The following is an 18,057-nucleotide window of genomic DNA, read 5'->3' on the forward strand; positions in this document are numbered from 1 at the left end:
ACCACCAGCAACTAAATCAAGTTGTCCCTTCTATGCTAACGCTGTGTCGCTGCCAGTATTCCGTCAAGAAGAGAAGACATCAGGGATGAACCAGGCGAGATCAAAGTCCTGATTCTGTCGACTCTCTTGTTGAGCTTGTGTGCCTCCTGTGAGGTTTCGCTTCATACTACACTGGCTTTGTAGCGATTGATAACAACTGGAGAATCTCATTGCATTCAATACAGGAGGTCCCTTGTTTACAACAGTCCAGGTATACGTGGTTTCGAGGTAACGATTGGGGTGAAAAAAAATAGTTTGTACACAGGCATAAGAATACATGGTCACACGGCACAATAAGGCACACTCAGCTACCGCTATACTTACGCTTTTTCATTTAATTGTTTTATATTTACGGCCTAGTTATACAGATAATTTAATGTAATTATGATTTTACCTCAGCATAAATTAGAGACAGTTCAGATGATACTCGCGCAACCGCAATAATAATTTAAGCTGCATGCGGCATTGAGCAGTCCATCACATCTCCCATTTTCATGGCGAATCCACAAAACCATCATCAAACTTTGACACCATGCACTAGATGGCGTAGTCAAAAAAGCCTCTCAACTTAGCGCCAACCATCTGTTTGGGATACCTGCTTCCGATTGGAGTCCATAGGGGATGAAAATCCCTAGCAGAAGTTAGTCAGACAAATTATTTACAGAGTTTGAAGAAAATCGCAGCGTTATTGTGTCTACACATTGCTGCTTTAGTGGGTGCATGTGACTCTTTATGGCAGGGCCATCATTAAATGCAAGACATTTGGTCAAGCTCTGATCTTTTAACTTGTTTTATGACGAGTCATCAAAATTGCTGCTGTGTTCCACCCATACGCAGTGACAAAAGTTCACACTTTTCGCAACATATCGCCCATCCGTCTATATGTGGTTCAATGATGGTGGCAATCGGACAAAATCTCAAGTATGAGACCTCTGGAACTGGCCAAAAGAAACACTAAACTTTCCGCTCGGAAGCATAATTTAGAGGTGGTTCCTTCAGACTTTTTGTGGGTCTAATCATGATGGACATATCTCCCAAATTTCACGTTGGCAAGTGAAATTGGCCTCAGGGAATGAATTTTCCAAACTGTGAGGACGAGTCCCTGGAAAATGAGCAAAATCAGCCTAAAATGGCTGCTTGGAATCCAAATTTTCTGACATGGCTTCCTTAGACTTTTTGGTGTGTATAATCATGATTGACTTGCCTACGAACTTTTGTGTTGGTAAGTGAAACATTTCCGAGGCTGAAGGTTTTTTTAAATGCAGTGCGGCCAAAGTTTATTCAATTTCACACTTGCTGTAATGCCATAAGACAATACTGAAGTGTCTTTTCTTGGTATGTGTAATAAAGTGATTTATTTCTAATGGATATTAATTATATGTGTAGGTGAAGTTTCAGGGGACTGTATATTACCATTTTGCTTTAAAAGTAATTATTATTATGTCTTCTGTTTCTAGGCCCTGCTGCCCACCAGGCGTTGGTTCAACACAGTGCTAGATGACTCCCACCTGGTAGTCAGTTGCCACCTTTCCAGCCTCACCCAGCGGGAAAAAGAGGGCCACCTCTTCTGTCAGGTACAAGGCCAACACCCTTACAACACAATTGGCGCACAAGCTGCCTGAATGGCGAGAAGATGAATGACGTGACTCGTGCGCTCCCATCCCGCACAGTTACTCGACATGCTCAAGTTCTACACCGGCTTCGAGATTAACGACCAGACGGGAAACGCCCTGACGGAGAAGGAGATGACCACGCTGCACTATGATAGAATCACATCGCTACAGGTAAGAACCACAAATCACTAATCACTGACGCTAACCAGCTGACACTAACTGACTGATTCTAACTAGATTGTGCTGCTAATAATTGATGTTAACCAGATGACACTAACCAGCTGATACCAACTATATTATGTTAATTATTGATGCTAGCCATATGATTCTAATCATTAATGCTAACTAGATGACACTAACTGGCTTTTACTAACGAGATGATGAGATGCTGATCATTGATGCTAACCACTTGACACTAACCGTCTAACGCTAACTCGATGATGCTAACCAACAAACACTTACCAGCTAATGCTAACTCGATTATACTAATCATTGATGCTCACTACATAATTCTAACTTGGTGACACAATCCGGCTTATGCTAACTAGATGATGCTAATCATTGATGCTTAGTGGTTAAGCAGATTCAGCATTATAATTATAACATTTGATGAGGCTAAAAAGACAAAATTAATAAACAACCTGCAGTTTTGTACTCTACCGTCTCCACTTGGCTGCAATGCTGGTTTCTTGCTGCCCTAAGTCTCCTCTTGGATAAAATTACTCTTCATGCAGAGTTAGAGTGCAGCAATTAATCGAGTACCGTAATTTCCCCTCTATAATGCGCATTTTTAGTGCACATTTTTTATTATATCCACCTAGTAGATATAAAAAAGGTGTAGCCTACACTTTCATTCCAATATGACAGGGGTTACGACTATATATGATTTCATATATGTACAGTTGTGCTCATAAGTTTACATACCGTGGCAGAATTTGTGAAATATTTTTTATTATTATTATTTTTGTATTATTATTTAAATATGACTGACTGAACAACAGCCATCATTAATTTTTTTATGGTTATGTTTTGTTTAATGATAATGCTTTTCTGAAATGCTTGACCGTTTAATTTGAATCCCATTGAAATACAAATTTGTTACAAATTTTGCCTGGGTAATCAAACATATGAGCACAACTGTGTGTTTTCTAATTTACTAAATAAAAGTAGGGCTGTGAATTTCAAAATAAGAGCGGGTAAATAATAAAAAAAAGATTGTGTTCAAATAAAGTGCTTAACTTCAGAATAATTATTTACATTTTTTTTTAACAAAATACAGATAATACTTCATGTTTTGATCATATTGGTAGAAGCAAAGTCATGCATTGTAAAAATGCATTATACATAGGTTGAAGGGTTTTCCAGAATTTTTAGGTCAACTTTGGGGGTGCGTATTATACATGGGTACGGATTATACACGAGAAATTACAGTAATCGTTTAGAGCCATTGTTTGACTTAAAAATTTTCAAAGCCCTTGAATTCAGCTTCTTAACAGTAAATATTTTGAGTTGTGCAGTCTTCCATAAAAGCAAACATCTACTTTTACTTTTATTAATACCCTGTAATTGAAACTGAAGCAGCCTCGGAAGTGTTTATCAAAATAGTACCCCTTCGCATTAATCAGTACCCAAGATGTAGCTCTGTGATATTGCTCAATTGTTGTTTATTTTGTTTTAATTATTAATGATGGCAATACCAAAAACAACAATAATCAGTTCATAAACATTTATTGTGACAGCCCTAATGTTCACTAATTGTGCTGTCCCACTTGATGCATTCAATGGTGCGTGGGTTTTGCAGTGCTGCTGCTACTACTACTACTACTATATCTTCCACTAATTGACATCCGACCGTCCGAAACTTAGCTGTGTGGACCACTGCACCACACTTACCAATTCCTCGCACATTTACCTACACATGAATGTGACCTTTCTTTTTTGCAGAGAGCAGCCTTTGCTCATTTCCCGGAGCTGCGCGACTTTGCTTTGTCCAACGTAGCCGCAGTGGACACTCGGGAATCCCTGACCAAACATTTTGGCGCTCTCAGGTAAATGAGAAAAATGCATGTTTCCATAAGCTGCTGTTTTGACCTCATCTGACACGCGGGCATCTATGTTTCTGCGTCCCCGTTTTAAGTCGGTGATAAACGGCATCGGTGTTGCCGCCTGAGTGCCGCCGCTAAACGGCAGCCAGACCTGCCCCCTGTGACAAGCAGCTGGTAGTAGTGAGAGAGCAAGAGGCACGCCTCATTAATTTAATCGATTTGCAGCGGCTTGAGAATAAACTCTTTGAACAGCTGTGTTTGCCACGTCATATTAGCTTGCCAAAGAGCCAAAAAGCACACCGGCTTTAATAGACTGCTCCGTTGTGCGGCCTTTGCTGCCGTTTCAGCTGAAAATTAACATTATAATCAGATTTATGAGGGCCTCGGAAAGTTTAGCCTGCTGAACGAGGCTCAGACTGATTTTTGTGTAGCTGTTAAGCATGCGTAATTGATCCTTGTACAGTAATTGATCCTTAATTTGCCATGTTAGCGCAATGTGCATGGCTCGCTTAAAATTTTAAAGTGGACAAATTGTTTGGTGGCGGACGTAAGGGTTCATAACTCGTATTTAACATGGGTTTTACTAGAATGCCTATGTTCAGCCAAAGTGTGTGTCATATTTCTTAAGGGACAATATGGTTGGCTCTATTTCAACTCCAACACAACACAGACAAGTACCATACTCTCTTGACATCCGTATAAATATTTATCAAAAGAAAAATATTGGAATTTTCACATTGCGGGACAAATAGAAGCCAAACGAAAACCAAAGCTATTCTGAGGAAACTTGGACACGGCACTTCTAGAAATGATGAAAATGAGCACACATGCTAATGCTAGCTGTCCACTGCATTATTGTACTCCACAGTCTCCACCTCGCTGCAGCCGTCCGTTTTCTTTCTGCCTTCGTCTCCTCTGATAGATCGAAAAATAGACGAACAGGGTAGAAAGACGGATGGATGTATTGATGGATGATAGATAGATAGGTGGAGAGATGGTTATATGATGGATGGAGGGAGGGAGGAATGGCGATACTGGATATATGGATTGGTGGATGGATGATAGATGAGAAGATAGCTCGATGGTAAGATGAATATTATGGTTGATGTGAGTGATTGAAGGAAGATAGAAAAGTAGATCAGGAGATTGATTGAAATATGTTGCATGTTGGGGACACAGGAAATAAGACAACTGCCATTGTCTCAATTACTAAAAATAGACATCAATATCAAGTTCATTGCCAGTGTTATGATGGCCGGCATTCATTAAGAAAAAACGTCTTGCTAACCTTTGGCCTGACACAACATAAAATTTGCGTCACCATCCATCATCCTCTACTGCCGTAGATTAGAGGTGCTTGGACCTCACACTGTCGTCTCTTTTTGAGGGTTATGAGCCGAGCGCTGCTGAATCGGGTTAATACTCCTGCTGAATCATTTCACGTATTCCCGCAAGCCCCCCCCCCCCAGCTTCCAGCTTTTGGCAGGAGCCGGCACGCCATTGTTCCCCGATCCGCAACTGTCACCCTGGGTAACTCCCACCCCTCCACCACCACCCTCTGAAATAAGCCACTATCAGATTTAACGAGGCAATTTTCCCCCCCATCTGAGCAACTCATGCTAATGCCACTTTATTCCTGCCGCGCAACCCTCTCACTAAGCTCCCAGTCACCCGTCGCTCCGAATTTATCCACTAATTCCCCAAAACACACAAACCGAGTATTATTGCTCAGCTTTGCCTATAAATAGAAGCTTCTGACACTTGCATAAAGCCCCACCGAGTGTCATTTTAGGGAAGCAAATGAATTTAATACATGATCAAAGACAGCACTTTGTGAAATGCAATGAAAGATCGTTACTGTATGTATTTTGTGTTAAGCTTTTAGTTCTAGCCTCACTTTAGGGCCTTTTACTCTTTCGATATCTTGGTATATTCACATTTTTCAAAAGGCATTTCCAGTTGAACCTCAGGTCATCACTTCCCTGTTGTCTCACTTGTGATGCAAGTGTGAAAAGAAAGTTAATGAGATGAGTAAAGCGAACCTAGTATCCTCTACAGTCCACTTAGCTGCAGAGTTGTCTTGTCTTTCTGCCCATAGTCTCCCCTTGGATAAAATTTCTCTCCCTACATCAAAAAGTAAATGCATGAGAACCACGTTCTCCATTGTCGTTCTTGACTCCGCAGTCTCCACTTTGTTGCAGAGGTCCATTTTGTGTCTTCCGTCAGTCTCCTCTTTTTGTTCTTTACTCCACAGTCTCCATTTTGCTGCAGGTCTCTGGAAAAAAAATAGGCCCTACTTTTCTTTCTGCCTACAGGTTCCTCTTGGATACAATTTGTCTCCCTATGACTATGCCGAGAAGTAAATATAGAAGACGCTTGTTCTCTATTGTTGTTGTTTACACCATAATCTCCGCTTTGCTGCAGCAGTCCATTTTGTGTCTGCTCACAGTCTCCTGTTGGATACAACTAGCGGCTTACCTATGCTTTAAATACAAGAAACCGTTTATCCTTTTATTAATAAATTGGGAAATCATGTCCAACAGAGGCGAATAGGGTCCAGTCAAACCTAGCAGTGAAAAAGCAGCATTACTTTTCTAATGTCGCTAGATTACCCCACGTCAATAGGGTCAAAACAACCCGGCAGGGTGTAAAATAATACGAACTCTTTATAAGATATAAAATATATACCAGCAGACCGGTTCCAGTGCATGCCAGTGGCTCAGCTGTCAATCATGACCTGGTACAGTCATCGCCAATGCTGCCAGCGAGCGCTTGTGTCTTCTTGCCGAGGGGCAGGCCCATGTCAGGTCATCCACCGGCCAGCAAAGTGCAACGTTGGCACTATTGTCACCCAGTTGCGGTGTCACGAGTATGTGCACAGATACACGGAATGGCCACGTGTGGCTGTCCACAGCCTGTCACGCTTGTGTCCAAAGCCTGTCTTCCTCCCTGAGCCCCCCTTTTTTATGGCACTTTGTCACTGCATGTCAACCTGATTAAGCCACGCCTCAGTTTGCGGAGACTTTGATTTTCATAATCCTGTCGCATCAATGCGGCGCGGCCCATTTAATGCACACGTGCTGATGGAGCAGGACCGCCAGTGTCCAAGCAAACAGAGGAGCGGCTTTGTGTTGCAGTGCTAATAAGCACAAGGAATAGCATAAGGCTGCTTACTGCGGCATCCCCACAGGAGAACCCCTCACAAGTCAGGCGGTCATGGAGCAAACGGATTGGACCTTGCCTTTAAGTTAGGAATATGTTCAGTCATCTGGTGTCTTGGTAGTTTTAGACCCGGTATCAAATGGCCCCCAGCCCAGTCCCGGTCTGCGGCCCGGTGGCTGGGGACTACTGCCTTACGCTATCGCTTTAATGCAAAACATGTTTCACCACGGGCAAACACCAACTCTAATGTTAGCATCAACCATTCCAGTATGAGCAAGGCTAGTATGTCTAAGTCAGCTGGTGACAGGCTTTTCCCCTCACTGCATAGATGTGAAGGCAGGCACCGTTAAAATAATCATTAGTTAGTTAGCGTTATTTTTAGCATTAGTATCACCTCGACCAAAATGTATTTAAATTTCAAAACAGTACTTACTGTGCCAAATAGTTTGTCGATTACAATGTAATCAATTGTTTCCGCCACTATTTTTTTCCCCGCAGCCCCAATATGCTCCACCGCGTGGCATCTTACTTGTGTCTGTTGCCAGAGCTGCCCAAGGACCAAGACACCACCCATGACAAAACGGTTCTTCTTGAGCTCCTGGTAAGTTCATGGCCTGCACCTACACACAGTTCTTCCATTTGCCTTCTAATTAAGTTCCAACTAAATTTCAACATCTCTGCCATTACAGTACACTAAAATACAACACAGCATTTAAGGTCGAACACAATCGGTTCCGATAGGAAATGCGAGTTGATTTGATCTATTCTAGCGACACTATAACGATTGTAAAGTCATTATTAACTGTAAAGGCAATGTTTAAGTAACATTCTTATAAAAATAAGTTAACCAAGTTATTTATTATTGCTAGCAGAGCTTGTTTGGCTAAATTGTCGATGTAGTCGCAGGGGTGTATTTCTGTTTTGCATTATATTTGCTGCATGTGCCACATGCACGGATCTGCCACGCTAGTTGACAAGTGTAATTTATGGGCTTGGTGATGAATTGCCACCTTCAAGAGTGAAAATCTTTACAGGCGCTCGCTTTATTCTTTATTCTTGGGGTATATTGAAGTAAGTGTTTCACAAATATATTAAGATACCTAGGAACAATAATCGGTCATAATCTTATTCTTTTAATAAGGACAACAGACAACAACCTCTGACGTTTTTTTACCCTGTTTTAGGTGTCCCGTCATGAGCGCAGAATCTCTCAGATTGAACAATTGAACCAGATGCCCCTTTATCCAACTGAGAAGATCATCTGGGATGAGAACATCGTCCCAACGGAGTACTTCTCTGGCGAAGGTCTGAAATTAAATAAATCTGTGACCTGTAAAATGACCGTCTTAATCTTTGTTGACTCACTGCTGTTCTCTCTCATGCTACTCCGTGTCTCCATATAAAATCTTGCTGTGATACACCCATGCCATGTCTTTTTCAGGCTGCCTTGCCCTCCCCAAGCTTAACCTCCAGTTTTTGACCCTCCATGACTACCTGCTGAGGAACTTCAACCTGTTCCGCCTCGAGTCCACTTACGAGATCAGACAGGACATAGAGGACGTGGTGTGGCGCATGAAGCCCTGGTAGGTTGTCGACTATCTGCAACAGGGAACATTAACAGTGTTGTTTGCTGAGGGATAGAGACAGAGCCCTGCCTTGAATCGCAAAATGCATGAATGATTGATGCCCCCCCCCAAAAAATGGGTTTGTCTTTGCCTATAGATGCAAAGCATTTCAAATGCAGACTGGTATTCTGTTTGTATTATTTTTTTTATTTTTTACTTAATGAGGTCTGTAATAACACAGACAAAGAATAGTCAGCAAAGCGTCAACATCATGCATCTAGAATCAATCATTAACCCAGGTTACATAAACGAAGTAGTTAATTTTTTTAGCACAAATCAACCACCTTCAGATGAAGCTTATCAATTGTATTAGCTAGAATACTAGCTTAAATAACATGCTAACACAAGTTGACATAACATCGCACATGGGCATCATCAAAACGACTGCTTTTATTGGTTTAGCCTGCTGAGCACAAAAAGGATAGATGGGAAAATCTGTGAATATGCTGGGTGTACTATTCTGTAATAGCCTATAGATGCCACAAGATGGCGACAACTTGCCTAAATCATGCTTCAACTCTTGAATATACTTAATTGGCACTAAGACGACACCCGATGGCGCGGAAAGCAATGCTCTTATTGCATTGGCCTAAGCACCAAAACAGCTAATCGATGTGTTTTTCATCAAATAACGGGTTCACTTTATTGTTCCAGCCATTTGGAACTGAATAAGAGCACAATTACATCCTTTTTAACTTTTACGAATGAAGATCCCTCTTGTGGTGCGACGACACGGCACATTGATTATATTTAATTCAAAGACTTTGACAGTCGCTATGGCGCATTTGGAAACCCATTGCTTAACATAATAAGTGCTCCCATTATGTCAAGCGGTGTCACAACTTTTTACTTGTTGTTCAGCGTAAAGTAAACAACTCAGCGGCGGTGCTGTCTGTCGCTGCCCCAAATCCAACTCATTTCAAGCTCGACAGCGGCCCGCGGCACTTGTCACACCTTTCACTATCTCCCTCCTTTCCATCTGTCCTACCACACACACACACACACACACACACACACACACACACACACACACACACACACACACACACACTCTCACTCACAGGCAATCCGAGTACGGCGGCGTGGTGTTCGGCGGCTGGGCCAGGATGGCTCAAACCATCACCGCCTTCACCATCGTGGAAGTGGCCAAGCCCAACATTGGCGAGAGCTGGCCTGCGCGTGTGCGGGCTGACGTCACCGTCCACCTCAACGTGCAGGATCACATCAAGCACGAGTGGGAAGGTAACGACTTAAAAGTAAAAAAAAACAAAAAACTATTTGAGCAGAATTGTTTAATTCATTTATTTTATATTGAAAGACAAAAGTGTTCGTACAGCCTTTGTTATGACTCCCATTAAATTGCACAGGTGTAGCTTATGCTGTGGCCTAACTCGGGGTGTAATGTGGAAATTGTTTTCAATTTGCTGAAATTGTGTATAAATTTGCCTACTCTATCTGTATAGGGGTTAAAGATTATATTACTGTACTTAAAATTTATTAACAATATATATTTTTTTAAATCCCAGAAATTATTCTAGTACATTACAATATAGTTTCTAACTTGACAATTTTTTTTCAGTTTTTTAATCATTACTAGTACATACCAGTGTATAATTATGATAGACAAATATAAGATACGTTTACTAGATGGCACGGTGAGCGACTGGTTAGCACATCTGCCTCGCAGTTCTGAGGACCGGGGTTCAAATCCAGCCTCGCCTGTGTGGTGTTTGCATGTTCTCCCCGTGTCTGATTGGGTTTTCTCCATGTACTCCGGTTTCCTCCCACAACCCAAAAACGTGTGGTAGGTTGATTGGAGACTAAATTGTCCGTAGGTGTGAGTGCGAGTGCGAATGGTTGTTTGTTTATATGTGACCTGCGATTGGCTGGCGACCAGTTCAGGGTGTACCCCGCCTCTCGCCCAGGGTCAGCTGGGATAGGCTCCAGCACACTCGCGACCCTTGTGAGGATAAGCGGTACAGAAAATAAATGAATGAATGAATATATATGAATATGACAGATGTTTCTGTCAAGTTAAAAATTAGAATCTTTGTTGTAATTGCACAGTAGTTTCGTTTGTAGGTTGTCCAGGAACGTATGAACTCTTTATAAGATATAAAATATATACAATTATTATATGTGTTGGTTTTATATATATATATATATATATATATATATATACACACACACACACACATACACCCATTGTTAACTCTACTTTTTATTATTCAAATGTTTAACCCCAGAAAATGATTGTAGTACCGAAGGGTACTTCTTACTATTTTTTATTTTTATTACATTTACAGTAAATGTACAGTCCATTTTAGTATACGTTTACCTTCATCTTCATCATATTAAGAAGGGGGGGAAAGAACATATTAACCCTTTATTCAGGCACTCATTAAAATATAAAAAAAAATAAACCCAGAAAATTATTGTAAGACATTACAAGATTTTAACATCAAAATTGAGTACAGTTATTATTAGATTTATTCTTATGCGCTACTAGAGTAATATAATTCACATTTTAGTTGTAGTCATTTTTACCTAATAGTGAGGCTTGTGGTCTCCATTTTGACTGAAGTTTGTTACCAGATATGGCTCCTTGCTACAAATTTACAGAAAAGGATGGCAACTTTTTGCTTCAGTCCAGCCGTCAAACTTCCACATTTTTTTTTTTTTTACGCCATTGCAGAACACTCAACATTCCCAACTCTTGCATCGAGACCTTTTTAAATGTGAATCTTTAATAATCTATTTCCTCACATTTAAGTGTAGACTAAAGTATCACATCACTTTCTATCCTGCCCCCCGCTTCTATAATTAGGACTTCATGTTTTAAAGATCAGGTGCACGCTGACAGGGCAGTTTCTCCCTCGTTGCCCGACGCCTACCTCCACCAGGCCACTGATCTGTCCCCGTCCACCTTTCTGTCTTATCTGACTCTCAAATGCTCTCTCTCTCTCTCCTCTCCGCAGGGCTGCGTAAGCACGACGTTTGCTTTCTGATCACGGTGCGGCCCAACATGGCCTACGGCACGCGTTTCGACCGGCGCCAAGCCTTTGTGGAGCAAACGGGCCTTGTGTACGTGCGGGGCTGCGAGGTGCAAGGCATGCTGGATGACCAGGGGCGTGTCATCGAGGAAGGTGCGGTTCACAAGGGAACACACACACACACACACTCACACTCACACTCTAACACAGAGAATGACACAATATCCATCCTTCCCATCAAAGCAATCATCCCCAGCAGCTGATCCTTGGGAGAGGGTCACAAGTGGCGTTGTCATGGTGACATCCACTGTAAGACCTGACCTGTTCGCATTAACATCGCATTAACCTGAGGTCGACGACGACAGTGCCCGAGAGCTGCGGGCCCTGCCCCCGCGTGCCCCTTCCACCTTATTCAATTCATTTAATTTCGCCGCATTGGTTGGTTGTGGATGTGTAAACCTTGAAGAATGTGCTAGCCCTGCAGAACCATGCTCATATTCACTAGTGTGAATCAATGTCTTTTCACTTTTCCGTGGACACCGTGTGACTTGAAGGTAACCAATCACCGGAGCAGGACTTGCTTCAAACTTCAAATGATAAGCATTAACTATCTATTGCGAGTCGAGTTGCGAAACACATTTTCTCCTTAGGAATGAATGGAAATAGAAATGGCATATCCACTGTCCCCTTTTGTGAATTTTTTTATTTTTTTTTTAATGTGTATCTTTAGTATCACATTTATAATTGGTTCACCCATCGGATTTGGATTGTGAAACATGTTTCCCCACATTGGAATTAATGGAAACTGAAATATTATTTTCCTCAGCCAAAGTGTCCCATCCTTAAACCTTTATTGACGGTTCAGGTGTTTTTGTCTGTCATACTAGTGTAAAAACAAGTCAACCACATTTAAAATAACAAGTAAAAACAATCAAAAATGTTTTTTGTCTTTGTCATCACAAAACAAAAAGCCAGATGAAAAACACTTGTGAAGTTAATGCTTTAGAATCCTCAATAATCTGAAGTCTCACGGGATGTGCTCAAGTCCCGTGAGATTTGCTGAGGTCTCACTGGTTAGGGAGGCTTATTTTTCTCCAAATTCTGCTGGCGTTGTGAATTGTACAACCTCAGGGGCAACTTTAGAAGTGGCTAATCAAAAGCCAGAGGAGTGTCTGATTAAACTCACTTGGGGACACTTTAGAGTTGAGGCACGTTCTTCTTTCGAGTTGGGCCGCAACTAAAGGGGTAACAACGCTCGCGGGCGAGCTGTCATCTCCGCTAACTTCACGCGAGCGGCTGTCTGCTTCTCCTCCGCTTTGCGATACCAGCCGCTGGAACGGTGACAGGGCGTCAGTCAATCTTGGAGTCATGACAACCCAACAAACAACACGACATGCCGGTTACAGTTTCATCTCCTGAGGCAGCGTGACAAACACGGCAGGAGGTTCATACGGAGGCGAACAAGAAGAAAAACACCAGCTTGGGTTAGTTTTTACCTCATTCTCTATTGATGATGTTCCACATAGCAAATAGACATCATACCCAAATTAGTCATCCAGTTAAGAAAAATTAACACTTCCTTTAATTAGACACCTCCCTTTCACAGGAAATAATCTGAAATGAACTGTTATCATCTCAGATCATACATGCTTTTGTTCACACATGGACGTTAAAGCACTGCGCCCATTTCAACCCTGTTGCTAACCAAAACGGCAGCACAGAAGCAGCGTCTCAGATTAATGAAAGTGCGGAGCCATTTTTAACGAGTCCCCTTTGCAGTATTGTATGGAGATGATGCCTTAAAAGATGATTAGTGGTCCAGTAGACTGACAGAGGCATAATGTTTTCCATAATGTTTTGTGCATGCGTGTTATGCATTATTTCCTCAAATATTGGCCATCCCGCTAATAGATGCTGTACCCGAATTGGTCACCACCCATTGTTCGCGCTAGACAAATAGCCTCCCTTTTTCCATCAGGAAAAAAATATGGTCAGTTCATGGACATTACACATACTTTAAAAAGTTCACTGCTGAGCCAATTTGAACTTTTCTGCAAACCAAAAAGAGCAGCACCTTCGTAGTACTACCATGTGGAGATGATGTCTTTAACGTCGATTAGTATTCCAACTGACTTCGACAGCCGGTCGCTCCGCAATGTTGTGTGCTTCCTGAAATAGTAGCCATCCCGCTAATAGACATGGTGCCCCAATTAGTCTAATTAAACACCTCTCCTTTTCCATCAGGAATAAAAAAAAAGGTCAGTTCATAGACGCTATTGTTCACTCACAGCATTAAAAGTGATCATATCTATGTGGAAACAGCTTCTTTAGCGGCAAGCAGCGCTGGTCAGTCCACAGTGGAGCCTAAACAATTTATTTTAGTCAACCAAGTCTGCATCGCTTCTTGCCCTTTCTCGGCATTTTCCATAAGAGTCCCCTTTAAATTTTGTTTTAAACTCCAGTTTCACTATCAGTTCTAATACACCAGTAATATTGTTTAATATTATTCCAACTTTCATATTGGATTAAGTCTATGCTTTATGTATAAACGCGTCATCCCTAGAAAGTAAAATATGCAACAGTAACATGATATTTATCACATTCCCCTCCAGCATATGCTGTTCCTTGCTCGCACCGAACATCGCCGGCAGCCATCGGTGTTTATTTTGCACTTCCCGTTTGTCAGAGCATGTATCCCTGGTATGCCCTCGCCCCTCTCTCCTCTGTTTGGATTAAATATGCAACGGGCAGAGCTTTTTTCTAAACAGTTGTCCGCCTGGGGGAACATGCCCAGGCTGTGTCGACTTGGTTAAACTTTCACAATCACCCCCCGTGGGGATAAGTGATAGCCAGCTAACTGGGCGGCGAGCACATGTCACATTGATCACCGCGTGCTTGGTGAGAAATTGTTACACCGGGTTTCTGCTCAAGTGCATGATATTTGTGGAAAAAAAAGCTTTACGGGTCAGGTTGCACTTGACATACACCCTCACTGGATGCTTTATTAGGTACACCTGCACAATCTAATGCAAGTGTCAAAATTTCCATCTTCACAAAGATGACAAAAATCCAATTGTTAAATACTTGTTTGTACTGTCTACATCAGGGATGGGCAACTGGTACTTATTCCTTAAACTTTGTTACCCATATTATAATATACAATAATGTATTGCAAACATGTTGCAATGCATCACACAGTGAGCTGTTTCTGATATTTGTATACCTTTTTAAGCTACATGACAGAATGTCGTTCTACACCACCACAATAATAGACATTTTTCACTGAGCGCTTTTATCAAAGCTGAGCTTCGATGTGTTTGGTGTACTTTTTTCATCATGTATCGGTTCTTATGCGATTGTGCCGTACTTGCTGAGGATCTAAAGTAGCCCTCAGTGGTGTTGATTTAATGCTGCAGTGATATCTTAAATACAGGGAGGGCTCTCACTCAACATCCTGGCCCAGCTGCCTTAAGTGTTATCCTCCACGTCAAGGGTGTCACTTACACTCCTAAGCAGGAGTCACGCTCTTGTTTTTTTGTATTTATCTTATTTTTTTTTAAGGTTTTTTATTTTTTATTTATTTATTTATTTATTTTTTAGCTAGGAGGATTTGACAATCTCAGCATAGGCACACACATAAACACACACAGACATGCAAATACACAGCAGGAGGTCGGCCGGATCAAGTGTCCCTCTCCTCTGGCACCGCGCCTGCCCCAATGCGCCACGCATGAATCTCCGCAGACATCCGTCAGTGAGCTGCCCTCGGTATACCTTGCAGCCTCTCTCTGCGTGGTTGCATGTCATGCCCCGCATCCACATTCCTCATCCTAAAAAAGGCAAAGCACTGCAGGAAGACCAGGCCAAGGAGAGTTGTTTTGTCATGGCTACTGCAGCCATCTTATACACAATGTTGGGATGAGTACTTTGGAAATGTAGTTGTTATAATTACAAGTTACCGTGATGAAAATGTAACAGTAGTGTAACTATTTGATTTCCTTTCTCAAAGTAGTTTAACTAATTACATTTGATTACTTTTCTGAATTTTAAATGAATATATCAACTTGGAGTTTTCCTCTAAAAAAGTGTATTAAAAAGCGTAGCTTGTTATTTTGGAGTGAACCACATATTTGTTATTTACACAAATAATAAACCGATAGCAAAACATGAAAAAAATCAAATACATTTAAAAAATGTGTTTGTTGAATTATATGTGTACAGCATGTGGAAAACCACCTGACCATACCATGTTGAAATGTGCACAATTTAGGTAATATCGCTAAGTTCTTATGACAACCCAGATAAGTGAATGTTCCATAAAATGTCCAAAATTTGAAACAGTGGAACAGTTCAAAAGTCAGTCTTCTTCAACTAATAAATTGCACCACAACGTGGTCCTTCAAGGTCATGTTAGGAAAAGTATGTCATGTTTGAGACTCCCGCAACATGGCATATGACCAGAGAGAGCCAATCACAAGCATCGTCTTTAGAAAGAGGAAGTGATATATATAAAATATATAGAGCAGGCCTTTTCCACTGCACAGTAACTACTTGCTAGTGACGTCATCCCAAGTGGAAAACTGCCCTAAACCAAGGCGAATGGAACTGCGTCGTTGAAAAGTAGCATTGGCTTTCGTAGTAGCAGCTTCAGCCGTAATAATTGAGCCTGTACACTATCCCCCCCCCACCGCTTTCGTCTGCTACCGTTTTCGTTACTTCATATCATCATTGTCGCATTGCTTCTATGCAGGTCCCGAGCCGAAGCCCAAGCTGCGGGGCGACTCGAGAACATTCCGCGTGTGGCTGGACCCTAACCAATATCAGCAGGACATGACCAACAGTATTCAGGCGTGCACAGAGGACCCGTATGAGACGTTCAACATCATCATGAGACGCAAGCCGAAGGAAAATAACTTCAAGGTTTGGAGCGCGTCAACCATCCCCACCCCTTTCTCGCTCTGTGGCGCTTATTATATTCACTTGGGTGTTGTAGCTGTAAGGTTGTGGCCAGGGCACGTCTGAGATTACGGCCCATCCAAGGCCCTTCTTGCTGGAAGCTTAGCGTAGGAACCCTGCCTTCAAAGATAAAGACTTATTAAGGTTAAGAGGAGCCAAAGTCCCAATGTTTTTATGTAGGTCAAGTTAAGTTAAACCCTGCAAGAACTTATGCGGCAAACACCACCGCGTGTTCTTGTTTGAAAGCTACTCAACTGGGGCTTTGTCAAATCTGCCATTTTCCAATGCAGGGAGTATAAAGCTTGTCTTTTCCAACCCACAGCAAAAGAACGACATGTTTTTTTTTTTTTTTTTTTCCAAGGCATTAGGAGCTGATGGGTATTCACGGAACATTCTTCTGAATCTTTGATGCTTGGCACAGATAAAAGCAAACATGTTTCCTACCCACTGATTGATGCACCAGGCGCTCATTAAAACCAAACTGACAGATGCACAAGTTTCACGCTGTCCCATCAAAGCCTCCTGTGGGATGTTGTCCCGAAAATACTACTAAACTCCCACAATGACCTGTGTTTCTACTGGATGCCTGTCACATTAGGCTGTTTTGGAGACCATCAGAAACCTGATGAACACCGAGTGCGTTGTCCCGGACTGGCTACACGATATCATACTTGGCTACGGTAACCCGGGAAGCGCCCACTACTCCCAGATGCCCAATCAGATCTCCACGTTGGACTTCAACGACACCTTTCTGTCCTTGGACCACCTGCGCTCCTGCTTCCCCGGCTCCTCCATTCAGGTCTCAGAGGAGAACCCTGAACTGCAGGTCCCACCGTTTCGGTGAGTGCCAAATGTTTTTTCTTAATTAAAAAAAAAAAAAAAAAAGCAGGTATCTTATCCATCCTTTGGTATCTGTGTTACAAGAATAAAGTTTCCAGTCTCAAGCCAAACTGACAAAGGGAAAAAGAGGAAGGCTAATGATGAAGTCAAGGTGGAAGAAGAGGACAAACCCTTGATTGTTGAACCCTATGTTACCCCCAACCGTGGGCCCTACCCTTATAACCAGCCAAAGAGGTGAACAATACACGCTTAACGCAACTTTTCCACTACTCTGCATCAGCTTGGGTCTATGCACCACAGTTCGGGCAGTACTTTAGTACCACAGGAAACTATGAAACGCCACTCCACAATAAACCAACCATCAGTCAGAAGGAGACGCTAAAAATCACTGGTGGAGAACGAGGGTCTCCGGTCTTAAATTCCTTGGAAAAGGGAGCCCAATTTCTTCCAAGAGGAGACAAAGGGCAGCCAGAAAACATAGTGTTATAGCAAATAGGAGAACGCTGCTTAATTTCAGTGTCCAGAGCTAATATTAGTGTCTTTTTTACGCTAATGTTAGCATGTTTGGTTATTGGGGTCATTTCTTGGCATGTATACTCAAAAATTAGAAAAAGAGGCGATGACGAATCACCCAAAGGGTATTGCCTTGGTATGCGAAGCTAATGTTAGCAGGTTAGCCTTTTTTTCTTTTGGTAATTTCTAGCCACTGATCCTCAGAAGTCATTTTATATCATCATCTAGCTGTCTTTTACATTCTACATCCATATTCCTCTTGCTGCGTCCT

General features: G+C 42.0%; 1 protein-coding gene across 1 annotated transcript in view; it reads left to right on the forward strand.

Moving 5' to 3' along the window:
* The window catches only part of aqr (aquarius intron-binding spliceosomal factor), a 58,393-nt gene that overhangs the window by 9,016 nt on the left and 31,320 nt on the right, over positions 1-18,057 (forward strand). The window contains exons 12-22 of the mRNA XM_061795287.1: positions 1,497-1,613; positions 1,710-1,823; positions 3,597-3,700; positions 7,358-7,460; positions 8,044-8,164; positions 8,301-8,442; positions 9,548-9,726; positions 11,463-11,630; positions 16,228-16,397; positions 17,032-17,273; positions 17,358-17,507. Of these exons, the coding sequence (XP_061651271.1) occupies positions 1,497-1,613; positions 1,710-1,823; positions 3,597-3,700; positions 7,358-7,460; positions 8,044-8,164; positions 8,301-8,442; positions 9,548-9,726; positions 11,463-11,630; positions 16,228-16,397; positions 17,032-17,273; positions 17,358-17,507 (1,610 nt within the window). The remainder of the gene's footprint in view (positions 1-1,496; positions 1,614-1,709; positions 1,824-3,596; positions 3,701-7,357; positions 7,461-8,043; positions 8,165-8,300; positions 8,443-9,547; positions 9,727-11,462; positions 11,631-16,227; positions 16,398-17,031; positions 17,274-17,357; positions 17,508-18,057) is intronic.

This window comes from Phyllopteryx taeniolatus, chromosome 13, assembly GCF_024500385.1.
Source record: "Phyllopteryx taeniolatus isolate TA_2022b chromosome 13, UOR_Ptae_1.2, whole genome shotgun sequence".
In the NCBI taxonomy this organism is placed as follows: domain Eukaryota; kingdom Metazoa; phylum Chordata; class Actinopteri; order Syngnathiformes; family Syngnathidae; genus Phyllopteryx; species Phyllopteryx taeniolatus.